General features: G+C 38.5%; 1 protein-coding gene across 3 annotated transcripts in view; it reads left to right on the top strand.

Annotated features, from left to right (window-relative positions):
- EXOC6B (exocyst complex component 6B) overlaps window positions 1–21583 on the top strand; it is a gene marked incomplete at both ends in the record, with an annotated part of 525714 nt that overhangs the window by 379712 nt on the left and 124419 nt on the right. For all 3 annotated transcript variants that reach the window (XM_080712088.1, XM_080712087.1, XM_080712086.1), the window contains one exon: window positions 10553–10626. In XM_080712088.1, coding sequence (XP_080568214.1) covers window positions 10553–10626 — 74 coding nt within the window. The remainder of the gene's footprint in view (window positions 1–10552; window positions 10627–21583) is intronic.

Below are 21583 nucleotides of genomic sequence, written 5' to 3'. Positions count from 1 at the left end.
ATCCCCCTTGCTTAAAATATTATACTTCTTCTTTTATATGTCATGTATCCATTCACAAATTATTAGTTATTATTATTCTTAATGCTTTAAAGTTTTTTATGGTCGAATAAATTTAAGGTGATTTGCACACACAATTATAATATTTGAATCTGCTCCTATATTTACTTTTATCATTGATTTTTATACTTTTGTGTTTTCATGTTGTTTGTTGGTGTCACCTTTTTCAACCTGAAGAAGTCCCTTCAGCATTTCTTGTAAAAAAAAAAAAAGAGAGAGTGATGGTGTACACTCCTTCTACTCCCTCTGCCTTTATTTATTTATTTTTTTGGAAGGTCTTTTTTTTTTGTCTTTAATTTTTTGATACTGGGAGTTGAACTCAGGGGCATTCTACCTTTGAGATAAACCCCAGACCGGTTTTATTTTTAATTTTGAAACAAGGTCTCACAAAGTTGCTGAAGCTCTTGATAAATTGCAGAGATTGGCCTTGAACCTGTGATTCTCCTCTGTCTGCCTCCCAAGTACTGGAATTATAGTTGTATGCCACCGCCCGTGGCTGTCTCTCTTTTAATTTCTGAAGGACAACTTTTCTAGGTATGGAATTCATGGTTGGCAAGTTTTTGTTTTATTTGACTGCTTTGAATATATCATCCTACTTCCTTCTGGTCTGCAAGATTTTTGTTGAAGTATCCATTATGGCCTTTTAGGAATATCCTTTGATGTGACCAGTCCCTTTTTCTTTTCTGCTTTCAAGTTTTCTCTTTCTTTCGACACCTTTGATTTTAATGTTTCTCAGATATTCTTCCTTGGTTTGACCTTACCGTAGATCTGTTGTGCTTCATGATTTCTGGATGTTCATGTCCTTCTCAAGATTTGGGAAGTTTTGGATCAGTATTTCTTTAAGTAAGCTTTCTGTCCATTTTCTTCAGTCTTATTCTTTGGGACTTCTATAATTTACTTATTTATCCCTTAAGACTCAATTTTATTTTTTATTTTTTGGTGGTACTGGGGTTCCTGGAAACCCTTCTACCTCCGGGCTACACTCCCAGACCAATTTTTTAAAAATATTTTTTATTTGGAAACAGGGTCTCTTAAGCCAGCGAGGCTGGCTTCCAACCTGTGTGATCCTCCTGTCTCTGCCTCCCAAGCACAGGGATTATAAGCGTGCATCACCATGCCTGGCAAGACTCAAATTTTTATTGCTCATTTTTATTGTTTTTTTTCCTTTTTATTCCTAATTGGCTAATACCATATGATATATCTTCAAATTTATCAGTTTTTTTCTTCTTCATGCTTAAATTCGAAGTTGAAGCTCTCTATTGATTTTTTCATTCATGTTATTATATTCTTTAGCTGTCTGATTTCTGTTTGGCTCTTGTTGCAGTTTTAATTTTCTCATCAAGTTCTCATTTTCTTTGTACATTTATTTCCTAACTCTGTTTAGTTGCTCACCTGTGTTTTCCTACATTTCATTGAACTTCTTTAAGATGATTATTTTAGATTATTTTTCAGGTATTTGTCAGTTGCTGAAGCTTTATTATTTTTCTTCAATGATGACATGTTTACTTGTTTTTTGTTTTGGTGGATTTTTTTCTTTTTTTTTTATTTGTTATTTTAGTAGCCTTGTCTTGGTATTTGCACATTGAAAGGACCTAATACTTCTATCAGTCTTTATAGTCTTGTTTAGGTAGATAAATGTTACCTTCTTTTGGGTCTTGTCTTATTCAGTTTGTGCTATTATAGCAAAATACCCAACAGTGGGTAAATTATAAGCAACATAAATATATTCCTCATGGTTATGAAGGCTGAGATGTCCAATATCAATATACCAGTACATTGTAGTACATGATAGCCACTCTCTACTTCCAAGATGACACCTCGATGCGTCTCCTCTGGAAGGGAGTAACTCTTTTCTCACACTGCAGATAGTAGGACAAAATGGGACAAAATTTCAAGACCTTTTGTAGCTACACCTAGTCTCATTTGTGTTAGCCTCTCATACCATGACGAAAATACCAGACAATAGCAGCTTTAAAGAGGAAAATATTTATTTTGGCTCATGGTTTAAGAGTTTTTGTTCTGTGAATGGTCAGCCCCATTGCTGTAGACTTGATGTGAGACAGCACATAAAGGTGGGAGGGCCTGTTTGAGGAAACCTGCTTAGCTCGTGGCAGCTGGGAAACAGAAGGAGAGTGTGCATTCATCAGCATTCTCACAGCTATAACCTAGCAGACTGACAGCGTAACTTAGAGGAAGGAAGATGTATTTGCTTGCTGTTTAGTTCAAGTGAGGCTGGGATCATGGATTTCAGGACACGATGGCAGGAAGCAGAGAGAGGGAGAGCACATAGGCTGTGCTCCGCATGTCAGAGGAGCAGAGGAGGCCAGAGCAGGAAGGTGAGCTGGGGAGGAGGAACCATATATAATCCCCAAAGTCGCACCCCCAGGGACCCACCTTCTCCAAGCATACCTTGCCAGGCTAGGCCACCACCAAGATGAAATCACTACCGTGGGTTTATCTGCTACTGGCGTTACCACCTCATGACTAGTTATATCAGCTCTAAATAAACATTGGTTTATGAGCTCTTCTTGGAGCCATTCTATATCTAACTATAAAATTCTGCCCCTGGTACCTGAGTAGCTCATGTCCATTTCAGAATGGAAAATGCATTTAGTCCATTTCTAAGAGTTCCCTAAGTCTTTGCAGTTCCAGCATCACTTAAAATTCCCAAAATCCAGTGTCCTCTGAGACTCAAAATGAACTCTTATGAATCCCTGTAAGAGACAATGAAGATCAAAATTAAAACCAAGTCACATACATCCAGTATATAATGGCAAAGAGTAAACATTTGAATTCCAAAGGGGAGGAATAAAGCCATAGAACGAAAGAGTGAATGGGACTAACACAATAACGATATCCGGTAGAGCAAACATTTAATCTTCAGTCTCCATTTCTGGCACTTGGGGCACATGGTGATGATAAATAATCCCCAATGGGCATTGGACATCCCACCCCTGTGGCCTGCTTGGTTGTGATGAGTGGTTTACTGGGTCTTCCAGCCTGACTCTGTGGCTCAAAGCTAGCAACCTTTCCTTACAGTCTTTCCAGGGATATTTCTTGCAACCCTGGCTTCACACTCACAGCTTCACAAATCGCCCCATTTGGGCCTGCTGGCAGGGATTCTGACCCTCACACATATTGCCTGGATTCCCAGGCCTTCCTTTGAAATCCAGAGGGAAATCTCCATATCCCCCTATTTTCAGCAAAACCAGCATTACATGAGTGCCAAGATGGACCACCAACAGAAAAGGTAGTTAAGTCCTTAATCATTGCTGCTAGAGTCTTTTCGATCACAGCCAGTCCACATCCATCAGGCCATCCCACGCCCCAACTCCTTCTGGCCCCCTAGCACCAACTCCATCATGGCCAGTGTTTCATCCTTCCTTTTGGCCATCTTACTTTCTTCCACAATATCATCTTTTGGGCTTGATATTTATGCATGTCTTTCTGGGCAAACTGCAAATCTATAAAGTCTCTCTGCTTTACTTTCTGTTCCCCTAATTTGGTGTGTAACTCACTGAACATAGACATCAATATCCATAATGCAGTTTCAATATTTCACTGTTTTGAGATTTTCTCCACCACCTTAATCAGCCCATTATCTTTAAATTCAGCCTCACACAGTTTCAGGACATGGGTAAAATTCAGGTAAGTTCTTTGTCAAAGTGTAACACATGTGGCTTCCATTTTCCTATGGAGTCCTCTTGCCCTTCAAAATCTCTTGAGAACAGTCTTTACTATTTTCCTTTCTAGTTACATTCTAGTCTTTCCAACTCTTCTCACAAAACTCTCCCAAAGGCTCGCTGTCCCCATGGTTAGACTTAGAAATAGCCATGAACCCCCTGCTGCAGTTCCATTTTCTGTTTTTGTCAGCATTCTCATAGCCATAGTCTAAAAGACTAACCACGTAACTTAGAGGAAGATTTATTTGTTCATGGTTTAGTCCTGTGAGGCCAGACACCACCAATCTCAGGACATGGTGGCAAGAAGTGGAAAAAGGAGACACACATGGGCTGTGTTCATCACATCATAGAGGCCAAAGCAAGAAAGAAACCAGAAACTGAGGGAAGAAGGGGCACACCTTCCCCTGAGTGCATTCTACCAGCCTAGGCCACCACCCAGATAAATCTATTACAATAGATTGATTCACTGCTGGGATTACAACCCTCATGATGCAATTATATCAGCTCCAAACACCAATTTTTGAGCTCTTCAAGGGGCCACTCTATGACTAACTAAAGCAGAGTGAAAAAGGGACAAGGGAGATATAGCCCTCAAGGGCACCCCCCCCAGTGACTTTCTTCCTCCACCTGTGCCCCTCCTGCCTGCAGTTTCCACCTCCTCCCAGTAATCCAATCAAATCACTAATTTATCAAATGAGTTAGCCTACTGATGAAGTTAGAGCCCTTGTGACCTAATCACTTTCACAAAGTGCCACCTCTGTAAATTGCTACATTGGGAGACAAATCTTCAACACATGAGCTTTTGGGGTACAATCTAGATCCAAACCATAATTACACGATTAGTGAAAAGAGAGTCCTGTGTCTCAATCACCATTTTTTGGTATTTATTTTTGGGGATTGAATGAGGGCCTCACACATGCTAAGCATCCATTCTTCCACTGAGCTCCAACTGAAGCTCCAGCTTCAGTCACCTTTTAAAGATCATACTTCCCAATACTTTTTCATTGGGAATGAAGTTTTAATTTGAATTTCAAAGGAGTAAAAAGCATTAAAACCCTAGCAGATACCCTTAATGATGGGATTGCTTCCAGGATTATGCCTAAGTGGGGTTGGAGCTAGTTACATGGTTGCTGCTGGGCTCACAGTAAGGTCCACAGGGGACAGGCCTGCATCCTTTGTGGTTACCACGTGGCCTATACTTCCCTGAGTTTTCCCTAGACTTTGCAGATGCAAAATGGGTCGATTTCAGAGTGTGAAGATGGTAGGTCTGATACCATGTGTATGACAGATCTTTCTTGCTGCCACTGGGATGGCACCCCCATGGTTTACTACTTAAGTTCTAGGGCCGGCGGTACTAGTCCCTGACTGTGACTGAGAAGACTTGAAACAGGGCTACTTTAGTAGGATCCACTGCCACGACTGTGCAGGTCAGCTACTGGAGGCACCACTGGGCATGTCTCCCGCTGGTTCTTTTTGTAGTGAAAGATACTCTCAGAAAATACCTGAGAAAGAACTGAGTTAATGTCAGGGCCTTTTCCAGATCTGCTGTGATACTCTGATCAATTTTCCCAAATTGGTATGTCTCCCTCTGGGTCTTTCTATGGGCTAGAATGTTTCACACAGTAGCTGAGAGGGGCTAGTGTTGAAATCTCAGGGCCATTTCTAGGTCCATAGACAAGACTAAGATCAGCAGTCACACTGCCCAAGGAACATGTAAGAATGATTTTCTAGGTTCCTGTGGTGGATAGTTTTGAGAATAGGATCCAAGGCCAAATAGGACTCTCACCAAATCCGTAGAGGATTGAGGCCATTTCCAGGTCTGGAGCCAGAAACGTGGTTAGCACATCTGCTACTTGGGCACAGTTTTGCCCTCTCTAAAAACGCTCCTCATTCTCGGACTCTCCCAGGATTTCACAGCCTCCTACCTGGATCCCTGCATTCCACAAAATACCTATATTAATGGATGACTGAAATTATTGTTTCACGGTGGGATTGTAAAGGGGGGGCCCAGCTCTTATGTTACTGACATATTTTCCTTGGTAAGTTGTCTACTACGACTGTCAACCTTGTCTACTATGACTGTTTTCATTGATTTTATCTTTAGTATTATTTTTGCATATACTTTAATAATCCATAAACTTATATCTGATATTTTCTATCAGACATGATTTTTGGATATTCTGTATAAGTCAGTAATTTACATATTATTTTTCTACTTACTCATTCTTATTGCAGTAAGAACACATACATGAGAGCTACCCTCTTAACAAATTTTCAAGTGTGCAACACAGTATTGTTAACTATAGGCAGAATGATCTTCAACCCCCTCCCATTCTTGAAGTAGAAGATCTAGTGAGTGTGGTCTTCAAGGAGCCTTCCACTTCCAACCTCTCCTCCTCCTTTTTTAATCTCCTTAATATTGTTCCCCTTGGTTCTTACTTCCTCATGCTCTGGCCGACCTTTCTCTGACCAGCAGGGCCTGGACTGGATTCCCTAAGGAGTCCATCAACTCCTCTCGGTAATTAGCTTAGTGGAGTCACTGTGAAGTGATGCAAGAAGGCTTTGACTTCCCCAGAGCCACCTTTTGTAGTCTAGCACACCCCTTATCTGTTGCTCCAGGGAGCCAGATACCAGGAAACCATCATGTTAATACAGCAACAACAGCGCTTATTTTCTTAATCCCATAAAAAAACACATGTGACCTGACATGATCTTAAGATATAAACAAGAATTCAATATACTTTAGGCTTTAGGGTAGGGGTTTTCTTACTTACCTGGCATTTGGACCAAAACCAAATCCCCATTCCATTATGCAAGAACTATCTTGTCCATTGTCTGAACTGGAAGTTCACTGGGATCAAGAGTATACTGATGTTATCTAGGTTCTTCTTGTTACCAATTTTTTTTATTGTCTCTTCACTTTCCTCTTATTTTAAAAAATATATTTTCCTCACCCAATGACTATTTTACCTATTTGTCAGACATTATACTAATTTTGCATTTCTGAAACATATTTCATATGTCACTCATCTTCCTTTGAAAAAATGTTATTGTGCTTCAAGACTATTTGCACAGATTCAAAAAGGGTTTATTTTATATTCTGGTTCTCACAACCTACTTTTGATCAATTCCCAAATGTCCCATCATGAAATATAGTTTATAAACTAATACAGTTGTTTTGAGTTCTCAAAGCCCCTTCTAACTTGTTCTCTACCATTATTTCTAAATTAATAATCTCTGATTTTTATGTATTATGTTTTCTTCAGCTACATGCCAGTTATAGTTAATAAAAATTGTTTTCCTCTCTGCTCTTAAGTGACAGAGTTTATTAATTTTAAGATCAGCCTATAAGAAATTAAAAAAACAATTGAAATGGATAGAATCTCTTTCTTTTGCTCTTTGGTAGCTTCGTTTTATTGTTTCATAAAAATTATTAGAAATGTAAACCTATGGGATATTTTTTAAAAATATTGCTTTTAAAAAAAGATGACCCACATCTCATAGATTTGTGTGTGAGAGAGAGAATAGGAAAGTTTGTTAGATATTTACAAAGTAAAATAAGGTTTTTTTCTCCTCTTGTACCTTCACTGACAATATACCTTCTTTCCTGTAACTTTGTGTATTTCCTTTTGAATTATTTCTTTCTTTAACCTTTTCTGGGTTAAGAAATACTAATCCTCTGAGAATTCAGTGAAAACTATGAACCTTCTTTGCAGAGAAATGCATATTCACACAAAAAACTAATTATAATGATAATCAATTATGATATGCCAGGCACTCTGCCAAATGCTTTAAACCTGTTATTTTGTTTAATTTTCACCACTCCACTATCCTAATTTCTGAGATAAAGATTATTTATCTCTTATCCTAAATTCTGATAAAGATATTAAGCATAAAGTAGGTAAGTAATTTTTGCAAGCCTAGAAAGTAAGTGGGGAACTAGGGCTCAAATTTTATTTTTCTGACCCTAACACCTAGCCCCTGAGGGTCATTGTGCATGTGATTTTAGGGAGCCCATCAATTCCTAAAGCCTGCTTATCGATACTCAGGTTTTCCTTATCTATGGTAATGGATAGATTTTCATTGGTGGTGATGATAATATGTGATTAATGCACCTTACTATTTGTGTAATTTATTTAATCAAAGCATAATAATTGTTGAGCACCTGCTATTTTGAATACTTGTTAGATTTTGTAATGTGGTCCTAATTTCTTAAGAGTTTAATATCAAAGATAAGAATTAAATAGCCGAGTGTGGTGGCACACACTTGTAATCCCAGCATTCAGAAGGCTGAGACAGGAGGATAGCAATTTGCAGACAGCCTCAGCTACTTAGGCCCTTTGCAACTCAGTGGGACCCTGTTTCAAAATAAAGAATAAAACATAGGGCTGGGGCTGTAGCTCAGATGTAGAATGCTCCTGGGTTCCATCCAGTACCACACACAAAAGAATAATTATATACATGAAGCAAAGGAATACAAATTTGTTTAATATACAGTAATAATATATTCCCATAAGCTAGAAGTGGAAATTAAATTCTTTACTTTGTCATACTGGTGGTTGTCATTATTTGATTCTCTGGTTTATAGTAAAAAGGCAAATCAAAGGCCACCATTTCCTTTGGGAGCTAGCAGGGTGCAGTGTGTCATAAAAATGAGGTCTATAAAGTGACTTATAGAACTAAATATGTATCACATCCAGATTCCTGAATGGTTTCATCAGCTTCATCTATTAGCCCTAGGGAGCATGCCTAAGTAGGAGGTTGAAGGATGCATGGCCAGCTCTGAAGCATTCAAAGTATTTATCACAGGTAATTATGTAGGACAGAAGAACATCTTGATGGTTGCTGCATTTTGACTTAAATAAGGTTCCTTCGGAAAGAGAGGACTTTAGATGATGCAATATATACTTGCGATATAGTATCAATAGTGAAAAACTGTCAACCTTGGAAGAAACCATCAAGCATGGAAAGCTTATTTAAGATGAGCACCTAACAGTCGAGGCTGTCAAAAAGACTGGCTGTAGCTATAATTCAAAGAACTTCTTTCAAACGGAGCATAATAATGAGACAGTTGTACATGCGAGTTGAACAGCTCCCGTATATGAGGTTATCACACATGATGGTTAGTGTTGATTTGAAGGGTGGATTATATCAGGCTTTTTACTAACAAGGCCTTTGTCAAGTACTTAATTTTCAATTTTAGTTTTTTAAAACTTTTATCACTTGTACTATATACATGATGGAATTAATTTATAAATGGTATGTGAATTTCCAAAGCAAATAGAATATTAAGTAATTACTAATTATGCTAATATTTTATCTCTTTTCATTTATAAGTCATTTTTATTTGAAATGTCTGAATTTCAAATATTTTATGTAGAGTTGTACAATGAATTTATGATGTATTAAAATAGCTTAATAAATTACATTTTCTTTTGCATAGTATTCCAATGATCCCTATAATTTGTTAGGATTTTTTAAAAAGCAGGGCAAGAATTTTTGAAAATCTGTTATAAGTATCTTCCATATATAAGATATTTTTAAAAAAGAAATCCCAGTCATTATTTATAAATCAATATTTGAATTTTTCTAGCTATTGGAAGTAATTTTTCACACACACATGCAACTATCTTGGTGGGTTTTATTTAATTTCAAAAGAAGAATATGATACCAATTCTATATTAAATTCAGTCCTGGTGAAAATACATTTGAAAGAAAAGTACTACTTTTCAATATTTTCTTTGAACAGACACCTGAGTTGTTTTTTAGGTAAATAGCAGATTGGTATTTAAGTGTCCATCACACTTTGGCTTTAGGGAGAATTGAAGACATAGTAACTGTCCAACTTGGAATTTGCTATATGTGCGTGTATAGGGAACTTAAGACCTTTTGATTTCATAATAAGCCAGGCTTGGGGACAATAAAACTTGACATTCGTAACTGCTACTAGTATTTGTCCCTGCAGCCCTGTGCAGTTATCTTCTTGTTAATGACATGGAAGCCAGAGTCATAAACCAAGCATGTACCCAAGGCGCCACTGTAAATTGCAAATTGCGTTCATGTGGTCTCTTCGACCTGAGATGAAATTGCAGCAGAGTGAAGAGAAGAATTTTGAGACTCCAATGAAAATTGAAGTCAGGATACACCAGAAAGACAGACATTACCCTACACCTCGCCGTGAGATTTTTTCAGATGGGCGTTTTCATATCTGCAAATACTCTTGTGCTCAAAAGCCACACTCTGGATTGGGGCAGCCTCTGCTGCTGGGGTGTGCGTGTTGTGTGTGGGTTGGCACTCATGAGATAATACAAATAATCAGTGAGGGAATAATTAATGATGTGGCAGGGAATATTTTTTGATAAATGCTCGGGGAATGAGGTGACAAGCGTGAAATTAGAAAATTCCTTCAGCGATCTAAAATATAAATAGCTCTCAGAACTGAAAAGAGTTTCACAGCTGAAGATTTTATTGTGTTGAGAGGAAAAACTTTTTTCTCTCCCCCACTCCCTCCTCCTTTGCAAGTTGTTTGTCCATTCACAAAACAAATACTCTGAAGCCCAGCGCGGCTCATGGGAATAAATTTCAGGTCGAATTAGTACAGTTTCCTTGCTGTCAGGATGCTGGAATTAATGGTGTTTTGATGACACGAATTTTGAAGGGCAAACAAAGAAGCTGAAGGGAGAGAGACATGACTCCTTAGAAGCTCGGTCCTCCTCTCCCCCAGCCTCTCTTGTCTTCCCTGTCATCCGTCTGCCAATCTCCCTGTCCATGGTTAGTTAAAGGCGCTTTTTATCCTCTTTTCTTTCCCACAGAGTTTGCCAGATCCGGCCCGGTGCCTGGGTTCCAGGAGGACACGCTGCAGTTGGCCTTCATCGACTTGAGACAAGTAAGTCTTTGTGTTTTTGTTTTTTGTTTTCCTTTTAAGATGTGTGACTGAAGACCATCAGGTCTTAAGGAAAAGGGGAGGGGAGGGGGCTTGGCGTTGGCGATTCACACTGGAGACCTAAGGGTTTTTCCCTGTGTTTGAGGCCACCTCTTTTATTTAGCTATCTGGGATCCTCAGCCATGGTGGAGTTAAAGGTTTTGTGGGTAGAAGGGAAGGCAGGGGGCGGGAGGAGGGATCCAGAGAGTTGAGGGACTCAAGTGACCCTCAAGTGATGCGACTCATTGTGTTGGAGTTGGCTTCTGCAGACACAGCAGAAAGATAACTCGTCAAACCAATGCTAAGCAGGTGCACTGGTGCAGAGACTGCCTGCCTGGAGAACCTTTGATCGTGGAGAATGTGGCCAGCAGCATTTACGAAAAATGAAACATTTTCCATTATGGATTATTGGTTTGACTTGTTGACTCTTTCCTGCTGCTTTTAGTCTTCTCATGGCCTCCTTTGTAGAATGTGGTCGGCCATGAGTGACTAAGTGGTTGTTTCGAAGGTGATTAGCAAAGGCCCTGACCAGTCATGCTAACCTGACAAGCCAACTTATTAGCGTAACATGATGAGAGCTGGTACTTAGGCATACCTGAGCTTGGCCAGCCCATTAGATAGAAAGAGTCATTCGATAGAACTGATTTTTCCAGAGGGAATTGGTGGGTTGGTAGGCCTCGGTGATGTGGATAGAGTGGAGCAGGGTGGGCGGCGGCCCACAGAGAGAGAGAGAGTTAACTGGGCTCTGTCATCTCTTCGCGCTGAAGATGGATGGGGTTGGATAGAAAGTGTGAATGAAGTAAGAATCAATGACTGATGCTTCTCTCCTATTAAAACAATCTTTTTTTTTTTGTCTGTTTTAAAAGGGGGCCGGCTTTGTTTCTCCTGCCATAATGATGCAGTGCCTCTTGTTTTCAGAGCTGACATAGTTTGCATTCTGAAAACTTTTAGATGCCCAGGGTATTTCTTAAAGCTGTAGGACCCCTTGTATGGGTAGTCTTCTTACCACTGGGACTCGATTCATACTGGAACCGCTTTTAACCCATAATGGATGGCCTGAGCTACTCCTGAATCCTTGTGGATGGGCAGTGTAATCTGTCATCGGATGACAATTCTGGAAAGCCCTGTTAAGCAGAAAACAAAATTGTGTGTCTGTAGACCCGCCAAAGTTTGAGGATTCAGGCCATGTCCCAGAAACGTGTGTCAACTTAATATTTGGGGGCTGGAGTGGAGGTTCTCTTACACATAAAGGCTTTCCTAACGTGGTTGCAATTAGAACTATCTTGTCTCATCCCATGCTTAGGACCTTCCACATGTAGATCCAGCAGCTCAGGTTTTAACCCTTTGAGATTAAGATTGAAAGATTGGGATTTTGCTTCAGGGTTTTGTGGTATGTTATATATTGTACTTTGTGTTTCCCTCCTCCCCCAGTTTCTTCTCAGAAACTTCTAAGCTGTTGACTTTTCTTGGAAAGCAGAAGTTGAATTTCACTAGAGAAACATATCCAAGAAATCAGTTTTTCCTTTTCTATTCATAAGAAGAAAGTGTGGTTATTCTCTCTAGTTTATGGTTTTGGTCCCTATGGAAAGCAACCAGTGTTCACAGAAAATGTTAACTAAGGGTTTATGTTAGTAATAATCACAGCCAAAATAAGGTGAATCTGAGCTGGGGATGAATGCTCAAGTCCTTGTGAACTCTCGGCGAGTGGCACTGTTGTTCACGCTTAAGTTTCTATTTTCTATTTTTCTGTTGCCAGAGTTTGTTTCTTTTATGATGTCTTGGTGGTAGAAACCAAAAACTCCCAATATTTTATTGACAATGAAAGACTATGCCTCTTTCTTTTGAGTCTGTCCCCTAAATTCTTATATCTGCCTCTATTAAAGCAGATTAAAGGGATAATTTTCCAATGCAGATGATTTAAAAGACTGCCTTAGCTTTGGGGCTGTAAGCAGGCTTCAGATAGGTTGCATCACTGGGAGGGAAAAAACGATCTTTTCACGTCCTCTGTGGAAAATATTTATCTCTTTGTTATTCATCTTAGTTATTCTCAAAACTTATTTAAAGTAGATATTCTTTTAAAGGAGACTTTTGAGCCATGGCAATGTTTAAACTACAAATAGGAAGCCTGGGAGTATGTTTCCAGAGGGGATAACTTGTCATCAAATGAGACATAATGAAGTGTTCTTTTGCATGTATTCTTCAGAATTCTAAAATAGAATTTTATTATTTTGAGATAGAGGCTAATGTTAAAAATCATGTAACATATAACCTTTGGCTTGATCAAGCAGCATATAGCCTTTGGCTTAAACCTCCGCATAGCACCCTAGATTAGGAGTTAGTGTCATCCTTGAGAATTTACTGCCCCCAAAGCAGCAAGTTCACCTTTGGGAAAGATGATTTTAAAAAGCTAGCCGGGCGTGGTGGCGCACGCTTGTAATCCCCGCGCTTGGGAGGCAGAGACAGGAGGATCGCGCAGGTTCGAAGCCAGCCGCGCACGCTGGCTTAGGAGACCCTGTTTCCAAATAAAAATGGAAAAATAGGTCTGGGAGTGTAGCCCGGAGGTAGAAGGGCTTCCAGGAACCCCAGTACCACCAAAAAAAAAAAAAAAAAAAAAAGCTAATTCCTAAATTAGCTAAAATCTGCCTCACTTAACAGTGACCCTTGATTCTTTATATTTTATTAATGCATCTCAATTTTGGGGAACTTTCTATTTCTGATTTATCAATCTTCCTATTTGCTAACAATTCAGCCCTTTTTATGTGTGCAATTGTTACCTATCTTCATCTAATCCCTCTATGGTTGCTTTTATAGGCCAAAATTAGAAAAAAAAAATTCAAACGTATTGTTAACAACACAAAACTTATCATTTTGGAATGACCTGTCTAACCCTTTTTAGGTCCTGATATCAACATATATCTTACTAACTCATATTTATCTTTGACCCTCATAAGTCAAAGTTAAAAATACTAAACGAGAATGGCAGGTGTTAACGAAGAAGTTAAAGTTAAGGTGGGATGGAGGGTGGTACCCATGAGGAAGGGGATCAGCCCCAGGGCAGCGCAGGCAGCAGATACTTCTACCGTCATTGAGTGCTTGCCCCCGGGCTCACCGGTGTGTGGATTCTCCTCGCGCTTTCATACCCTCCGGCATTAGCATTTTAGACACTATTAATTGAATGACAATTTTAGAAGTACTCAAAACATGGACCATTTGATGAAATTATCTCTGTATAGACTGTTAGAATGTCACTTCAAAATTCCATTAGAGAGCAAATTAGACAGGAATGGCAAAACTATTCATCCTTTTTCACCTGCTGTAGTTTCAGTTTTCTACTTCTTAAGGAAAAGTGTGAAATGACATTTTGAGTATACAAGCTTTCATGATATTTTACATTTGTATAGCACTTCATAGTTAAAGTATATTAACATACATATTTCATTTGTCAAATTTCTGGGTTTAGAAAACCTGCTATTAAGATGAATTAGACAGTACAAATCAAAAGCTCCTTTTTTTTCTTTTTTTGTACTAGGGATTCAACCCAGGGCATTGCACATGCCAGGCAAGCACTCTGCCAGTGAGCTACATCCCCAGCCCCCAACACTCCTTTAACATTGTATGTGAGTGTGAGTGTGAGTGTGTGTGTGTGTGTGTGTGTGTGTATGTGAGAGAGAAAGAGAGAGAGAGAGAGAGAGAGAGAGAGAGAGAGAGAGAGAGAAAGAGAGAGAAAGAGAAAGAGAGAGGGAGGGGAGAGAGAGACAGACAGACAGACACTCAGTCTAGGAGCATTCTAACACTGATCTACACCCCCAGCCTTATTTTATTCTTTTATTTTGAAACAGGGTCTCCTATGTTACCATACCTGAAATCTATGATCCTGTCTCTGCTTTTTTAGTACTGGGTTGAAAGCATGAACCACTGCTCCTCACTAACATTTCGTATTTTCTGTAGATATAAATTCATAAAAGTAGGATTATAGTACAACTTTATATGGAATATCACAGGTAAATATAGTGTATTATTTCTGTCAAAATTAAAATTTTGCTTAATGCTAAACCTTGAGAAGAACAAACTAAGGCCTCATTTAATTAACTTAAAGTAATGAGTATACTCGAAGTACAAGTAAGTGATGGCCTTTTAATGGTTTATAATTGGAAACTGTACAGGACAAAAAGTAGATTCTTGGTAGATCATTTAATCTTTAACACTCTTGTGGCTAAGCATTAAGTAGAAAATAGTAATGAACACCAGAATTTGATTTCCATTTCAGTCTATTTCATCAAACTCTGAGTCCTGCTATGTACAAAGCATAGCATACGTGCTACAGAGATACACAGATAAATATAATTTCTGCCATCCAGGAGCAAATGGGTGAACAACAAATACTTGATTCTAATATAAGACACATTGTGAAAAGCATTACATTAGAAATACGAAGCCATTGTATATACTTCAATCATTTCAGAAGCTTTTACTAAATTGGCTTACAATAAAAAAATATTAAGTTCAAGTTTCAACGGATTGGAAATTTACAATAGGTTCAGCTGCAACTCAACTTATTCTTTGAGGTCAGCTTCTGAATAGGTAAAGGACTGGCTGGTCTAGCATGCGTTAGCTAGAGGGACTCTCCTCTGCCCCTTGCCTCTCACCCACTTGCAGCCTAATCTAGGGTTTTACATACACTTCCCGGCAGGGTTCCAAGAGAGCAAGAAAAATGTGCAAACGCCTTGAGTTTGAGTCTAAACTGGGATGTAGCAAACCATCACTTCCATCACATTCTGTTGCCTATAGCTAGTCACAAGGTCAGCCCAAATTCAAGAAATAGACTCCAGCTTGTACTCTAACTGGGATCTAAGACTTGCATATAGACAGTGGAAATCAGGAGCAAGATTTTATCTATCAGTCCAAAAAGAGACCATGGAGAGAAGAGACCTCTGTGAGCATGAATAGTTGTAAATATTTCACAGAAAAGGTAGATAACTAAACTGAAAGAAAGTTAAGAATTAATGAGGAAAAAACATTTCAAGTATAGAAAATAGAAGATTTATATTTGTGTAAAAAATGGGTGAGTATTAATTTAACTAGGATCTAGATGAGTTTTCTTTTTCTTTAAGTATTAGAATCTCTTTAAATCCCCATTTTCTAACTGCTATTTAGTCCTTATTTTCTGCTATTCAGTTTTCTTGTGCACCTCTGTTTTTATGTCCAATTTATCCTTCATATCAATTGTTGCTTATTTTGGGCTGCTCTAAAACATTTCACATTTCTTTAATTCACATTCATTATGAGCACATTTGACTCCTCCAAGTAGTCATTTGAATTATTTGTTTAATTTATGACAGTTCACCGTACATATTTTACCAGTATGGAAAAGTTTGAGGGTATTCTTCTTCTTAGTAACATCACATTATATTCTATTTCTTGGCCCAAACAGTTATTTACTTCCGATATACATAAGTTTTGTAAAGCTGAATGAACTTGGTTGTGACATTGCATCAGGCCTCCTGAATGGAGCTTGTTGGCAACGACTCTTACACAGTAAGACATCCCAAGATATCTAGGGCTTTTTTTAGATTGAGCTGTTGATATTCCCTCTAGGCCAGTTATTCCCCAATTTCTAACCTACTGTCTAAAGTAAACACAGTGCATTTCCATTGTGGATGCTTAACCTGCTTTAAAAACAACTATTAAGACATAAGACAAAAAATTTTATGTTTTGTTGGGGATAGATATTGAACAAATTCTGATGGTGTTCCTGTCTGAGGGGTAAGAGATTAAAAAAAAAAAACAGTAACTTTATTTTTTAAATTTTTTTTATTGGTGCATTGTAATCATACATCATAATGGATAAAAACTTGTGAAGACATTGCCCAGTTAGCCCCTACCCAATCCCCACCCCATTTCCTCCCAATCTCTCCTTCCCATGCTTGGCTTAGTGGTTGACATCTAATAGTGTAGCAATTTATCCAAAATTAACAATGATAATCTCACATAACAGATTCATTTGTCTGATATCAAATTTTTGATCACTTAGAGATAACATTTCAGCATTTCTTTTTGCTTTCTTTCTTATCAGAGGATATTTTTTCTTTTTTTTTTAAGTTAAAACTATCATACATTTATTTTTTTCAGAAAAAATCTATCCGAACCTGAAATATGAACTCTAAATACCCAAAACAATCTCAAAAAAGAACAAAGCTAGAAGATGTACATTTTCTGATTTCAAACCTTATAGAGCTACAATAATTGAAACAGTGTAGTATTGTTATAAAGGCAGATATATAAACCAGTGGAGTAAAATAAAAAGCCTAGAAATAAATTTTTCTATATATGGTCAAGTTATTTTTGACAAAGTTTCCAAGAACATTTGGTGAAGGAAATAATAATCTTTTCACTAAATATTGTTGAAAAATAATAATTACATGAAAAAGAATAAAATTGGACCCTTACCTAACACCATATACAAATATTAACTCAAAATAGATAAATGACCTACATGTCAATCTTAGGACTATAAACTTTTAGAAGAAAACCTGGGTCATAACACTTCACAACTTTGAAATTGGCAGTGATTTCTTGGATATGATTTCAAAGGCACAGGCAACAAAAGAATAAACAAACTTCCTAAAAAATAAAAAAATATTGTACATCCAAAGACAATGTAAACAGAGTTAAAAGTTACTGGTAGAATGGGATAAAATATTCCCAAATGCTATATCTAAAGGTATATTAATATTCCAAATAGAGATCCTAAAAATTAGCAACAATAAAAGGAAACAATACAATTTAGAAATATAATTTAGAAATAGGTAAAAGACTGAAATAAATAATGAATCTCCAAAGATTTTGACCTATAAACACATGAATATATTCTTCTTTGCTTAGCTGTCTGCCAGATGGAAAATCTTATTTCTCTGGTTCTGGTGTATATTACCTATTTCTTCCTTGTAGTTAATCTCTGAGTATTTTCTCTAGCGCTGGTTTTGAAGACAAAAAATTCCTTCAGTTTCTGTTTGTCATGGATGCTTCGTATTTCCCCATATAATTTGATAGATAGTTTTGCTGGGTAGGAAATTTTTGGCTGGAAGTTGTTTTCCTTCAGAGTTTGGAATATGTTACTCCAAGCCCTTCTGGCTTTCATGACTTGGTTTGGGAAGTCTGGAGTGATTCTAATTCGTTTGCTTCTGAATGTCACTTGGCCTTTTGTTTTTGTTGCCTTTAAGATTCTCTGCTTGGCTTCCACATTGGCCATTTTGACAATTATTTGGCATGGGGATCCTCTTCTCTGATCCTGTCTAAAGGGAGTTCTATAAGTTTCCTGGACCTCTGTATCGACCTCTTGCTCTATGTTTGGAAATTTTTCTGCTATTATATCTTTGAAGAGATTATTGATCCCTTTGGTTTCACCTTCTTTTCTCTCCTTTATTCCAATTATTCTTAGGTTATCTCTCTTAAAATGGGGCCATATTTCTTCACTGTCAGATTCCTGCTGTCTGATTTTTTTTTCTAAGTTAGAAATTATGCTTTTATTTTTGGAGTGATCATCTTCTAGGAGCAAGATTCTATTCTCTATGTGGTCTAATCGATTGTTTATACTTTGAATTGAGACCTTTACCTCAATGATTGCATCCTTTATTTATTTCAGACTCTCTCTAAATTCCTTTCGAAAGTCCTGTATTATTTCTACAGATATATTCCTGATTTGATCTTCTGGAGATCTCTGAATTTCTGTGTTATCAGGTTCTGATAATATCGGGTTGTGGGCATTCATTGCTCTATTGTTGTTACTCTTTCCCATGATTTCAGAATTTTGTGCCTTCCCTGGGACACTACAACTTCACTTAGGGTGCTCTGTATCTCGAGTCTGTTGTAATCTCAGCCGCCTTTACTCCTTTACTGGGTTGTATCGCAATGTCTCATACCCAGGAAGTTAATCAAGGCTGCACGAGACCGTGGGGGTGCCAGGCTGGGCGTTTTCCCATGGGGAGCTGTGACTATGGTGTGGTATCTCTGCCACTTCTACTCCTTCACTGGGTTGGACTGCAAAATATCCGACCCAAGGAGATTATCAAAGCTGCACAATTCCCTGGGAGTGCAGTACAGAGATTTCTCCTTTACGGGCCACAATTTTACTCATGGTTATTGTGTGCGCAGATCTGGAGCTGTGGCGGGGCATGGTGAACTCATTCTCACTGTTGGCAATATGGTGCTGCTGACACACCCTCGGCCATGAGGCTGGCGTATTTCTTTTCTGGTTTTGAGCTCTGTTCTGAGTCCCTGGAAGGCGTGATGAGCTTGGCCACTGGTTGTTTTAGACATTCATTTCGCTGAAAGAACTGATGGATTACACTCAAATGATCCTCAGCAGCTCACTTCAGCTCCTTGTTTACCTTTCCTCTCTGGGGTCTGGTGCTGTGAGGAAAGATGGCGCTGGCGCGGCTCCGTGCCTGCATTGTGGGCTTGATTTCTGGTCTCTGGTTGTTCTAGTCTTTTTTTTTCTATGTCCCATGTGTTTAAATTTTTTATTTCTCTGCTGATGCTGTTTTCTGGCTATGAAAAGCACTGATTTTGTGGCAACAGAGATCGAGTTTAGCAAGACTCGTAAACACTGCTTTTCTTGGTCGCCATCTTCCTGGAAGTCAACCAGTAACTTTAGACAGACCAGATGAAAATAACTCAAAAACCTAACTATATCAAACCTTCCTTCTTCTTGCATATACTGTTGTGATCCTCTTCAAGAAAATTTTGTTTTCAAATCAAATTGCCCATATATAATGAACATTATGTGTTTCCTATGAGGAATGGTCCCGCTTTGTTTTAATGTTATGACTTATATGGAAAATTCTTAACTTTGCTTAATAATCTTTTATATGTTAGCCTCAGTGGAAAACCCATTGTATCAAAAACTGACTTTGTCTGATAATGGCATTATCAAAATGCTACATAGTCCATAGAGTTTCTTTTCTTTTTTTTTTTTTTTTTTTTTTTTTTGTTGGTGGTACTGGGGTTCCTGGAAACCCTTCTACCTCCAGGCTACACTCCCAGACACCTATTTTTTATATTTTTATTTGGAAACAAGGTCTCTTAAGCCAGCATGCCTGGTTTCGAACCAGCACGATCCTCCTATCTCTGCCTCCCAAGCGCGGGGATTACAAGCTTGTGCCACCATGCCCGGCTAGAGTTTCTTTTTTAACATTTCACTTTAACCATTCTAAACCATCCCTAACCAGGAGACATCACAGGAGGTAAGGATGGGAGTGGGGCCACCCACATCTTGGAAGGTCTGAGATATCGGTCTTCTGTTGTCATCACTCCCATTAAGCTGTCAACAGGGAGCCATCTCCCATATACTCCTTAGTATTGTTCCTAAACCTGCTAGAATGTAACTTGCATTTTTTGGAGGGTGGTCTCCTGTCTTCCCAAGTACATACTGAGCAGTTTCTAAGAAATCTCAAAGAAGAAATGTGTGGGGGTATATAGAAGGGGAATTTTTGTTATGAGAGAGATATTCTTGTTGGAGGAAGATGGAAAGAGTTGTTTGGGACCCCTCTACCAGAAAACTTTCTCAAGTGTTCAGTTGACCTTCAGATTGTGTGTGAGCCTCAGTAATGACTGGTAAAACTGGGAGTCATCTGCACCACAGTCAGAAACAAATAGCTTAGCAACTCATGGAACTGGTTGATGTCATTACAATGACCAATATGACCGATGTGGAGGGTAGTGTCAGAAGTAATGGCTTAAACCACAGGGCACATTATCTTGATAAGGATCGTGTATGCCACCAGTAAGCATATCTATGTGGGAAGGGAAGGGCAGAAGTGAAATCCAGATTGTTTTATCCACAAGGCACTTGGTGGTTAGAAGGAGACATATCTCTGTGCTGATACAGATCCACCAGAAACTTTTGTAGGTCTTACTTTGTGTTGACAAAGGTATAGCAAGCACTCGGATATAGATACAGACCCTCCCAAATCAGGAAATATTTATTCATTCATCCATCCCTATGCCTAACACTGTTATAGGAAGTGGGCATAGTAAAGTGAATAAAACATGGTCCCTATCTTTGCAGAACTTACCTTATGATATAATTGCCTGTGCATGTAAAGCTGGTGGCCTTTTCAACATTCTCTTCATCCCTTGTCACTCTTTAGGAGGTCCTGGTGCTTTATGAGGATGTCACTTTTCAGATTTGGGTTTTTTTTTTCTTTTTTATATTAATGCTATCTTGTTCAGTTTTAGGGACAGCTTGAGAGTCTTCTCGCAAGATCTCTAGGGCAAGGCCAAGTCAATACACTAATACTCAGGATTTCAGAAAAGGATTTTTAGCTATGGTTTAACAGCCTGGCATAAATAAGATGGTTAACTTCAAAAGGTGGCCCTTTGGTCTTTAGAAACAGAGCTTTCTGGTTGTTTTGATAAGATTATTTTGCCTGAGTTGTTTTGACAGACATTTGTAACCTTCAGGGTAATACCTCCAACATCAAAGGAAGCTCTGGCAGGAAATAACTCCTATCAGTAAACAAGGGAGAGCTAACATCTTCTGTGCCTGGTTCTATGAAAAATATAGATAGGGGCATTTGAGAGTAGACCTCATTGAGCTAGCCCTTTGACCTCATATAAGCTAAGGCTGGACCAGTATATTCAGAGATAGGTCACACATGAATAAGTCTTCAGCTATGAGATATGGCAGCAGCCTCTGCACACCAGATGTATCTTCTAACCTTGCTTGGGACATTAACAACTACAGCCACCAGGGAAAATTAGTGGAAGGAATTGCCAGTAATATGTTGGGATTTGTTGAATGACTTGGATGATAGGAGGAGATTTTATGCTAGACCGCTTAGATGGTCTCATAGTAGCTTCTTAATTGGAGATGAGGTGAGCTCAGAAATTCTACTTTAGGGCCTTTTTAATCTGACACATT

The sequence above is a fragment of the Muscardinus avellanarius genome (assembly GCF_963383645.1).
Source record: "Muscardinus avellanarius genome assembly, chromosome: 15".
NCBI classification, from domain to species: Eukaryota; Metazoa; Chordata; class Mammalia; order Rodentia; family Gliridae; genus Muscardinus; species Muscardinus avellanarius.
The sequence above is the reverse complement of the archived record's forward strand: the minus strand, read 5'-3'. Positions and strand labels throughout refer to the sequence as shown.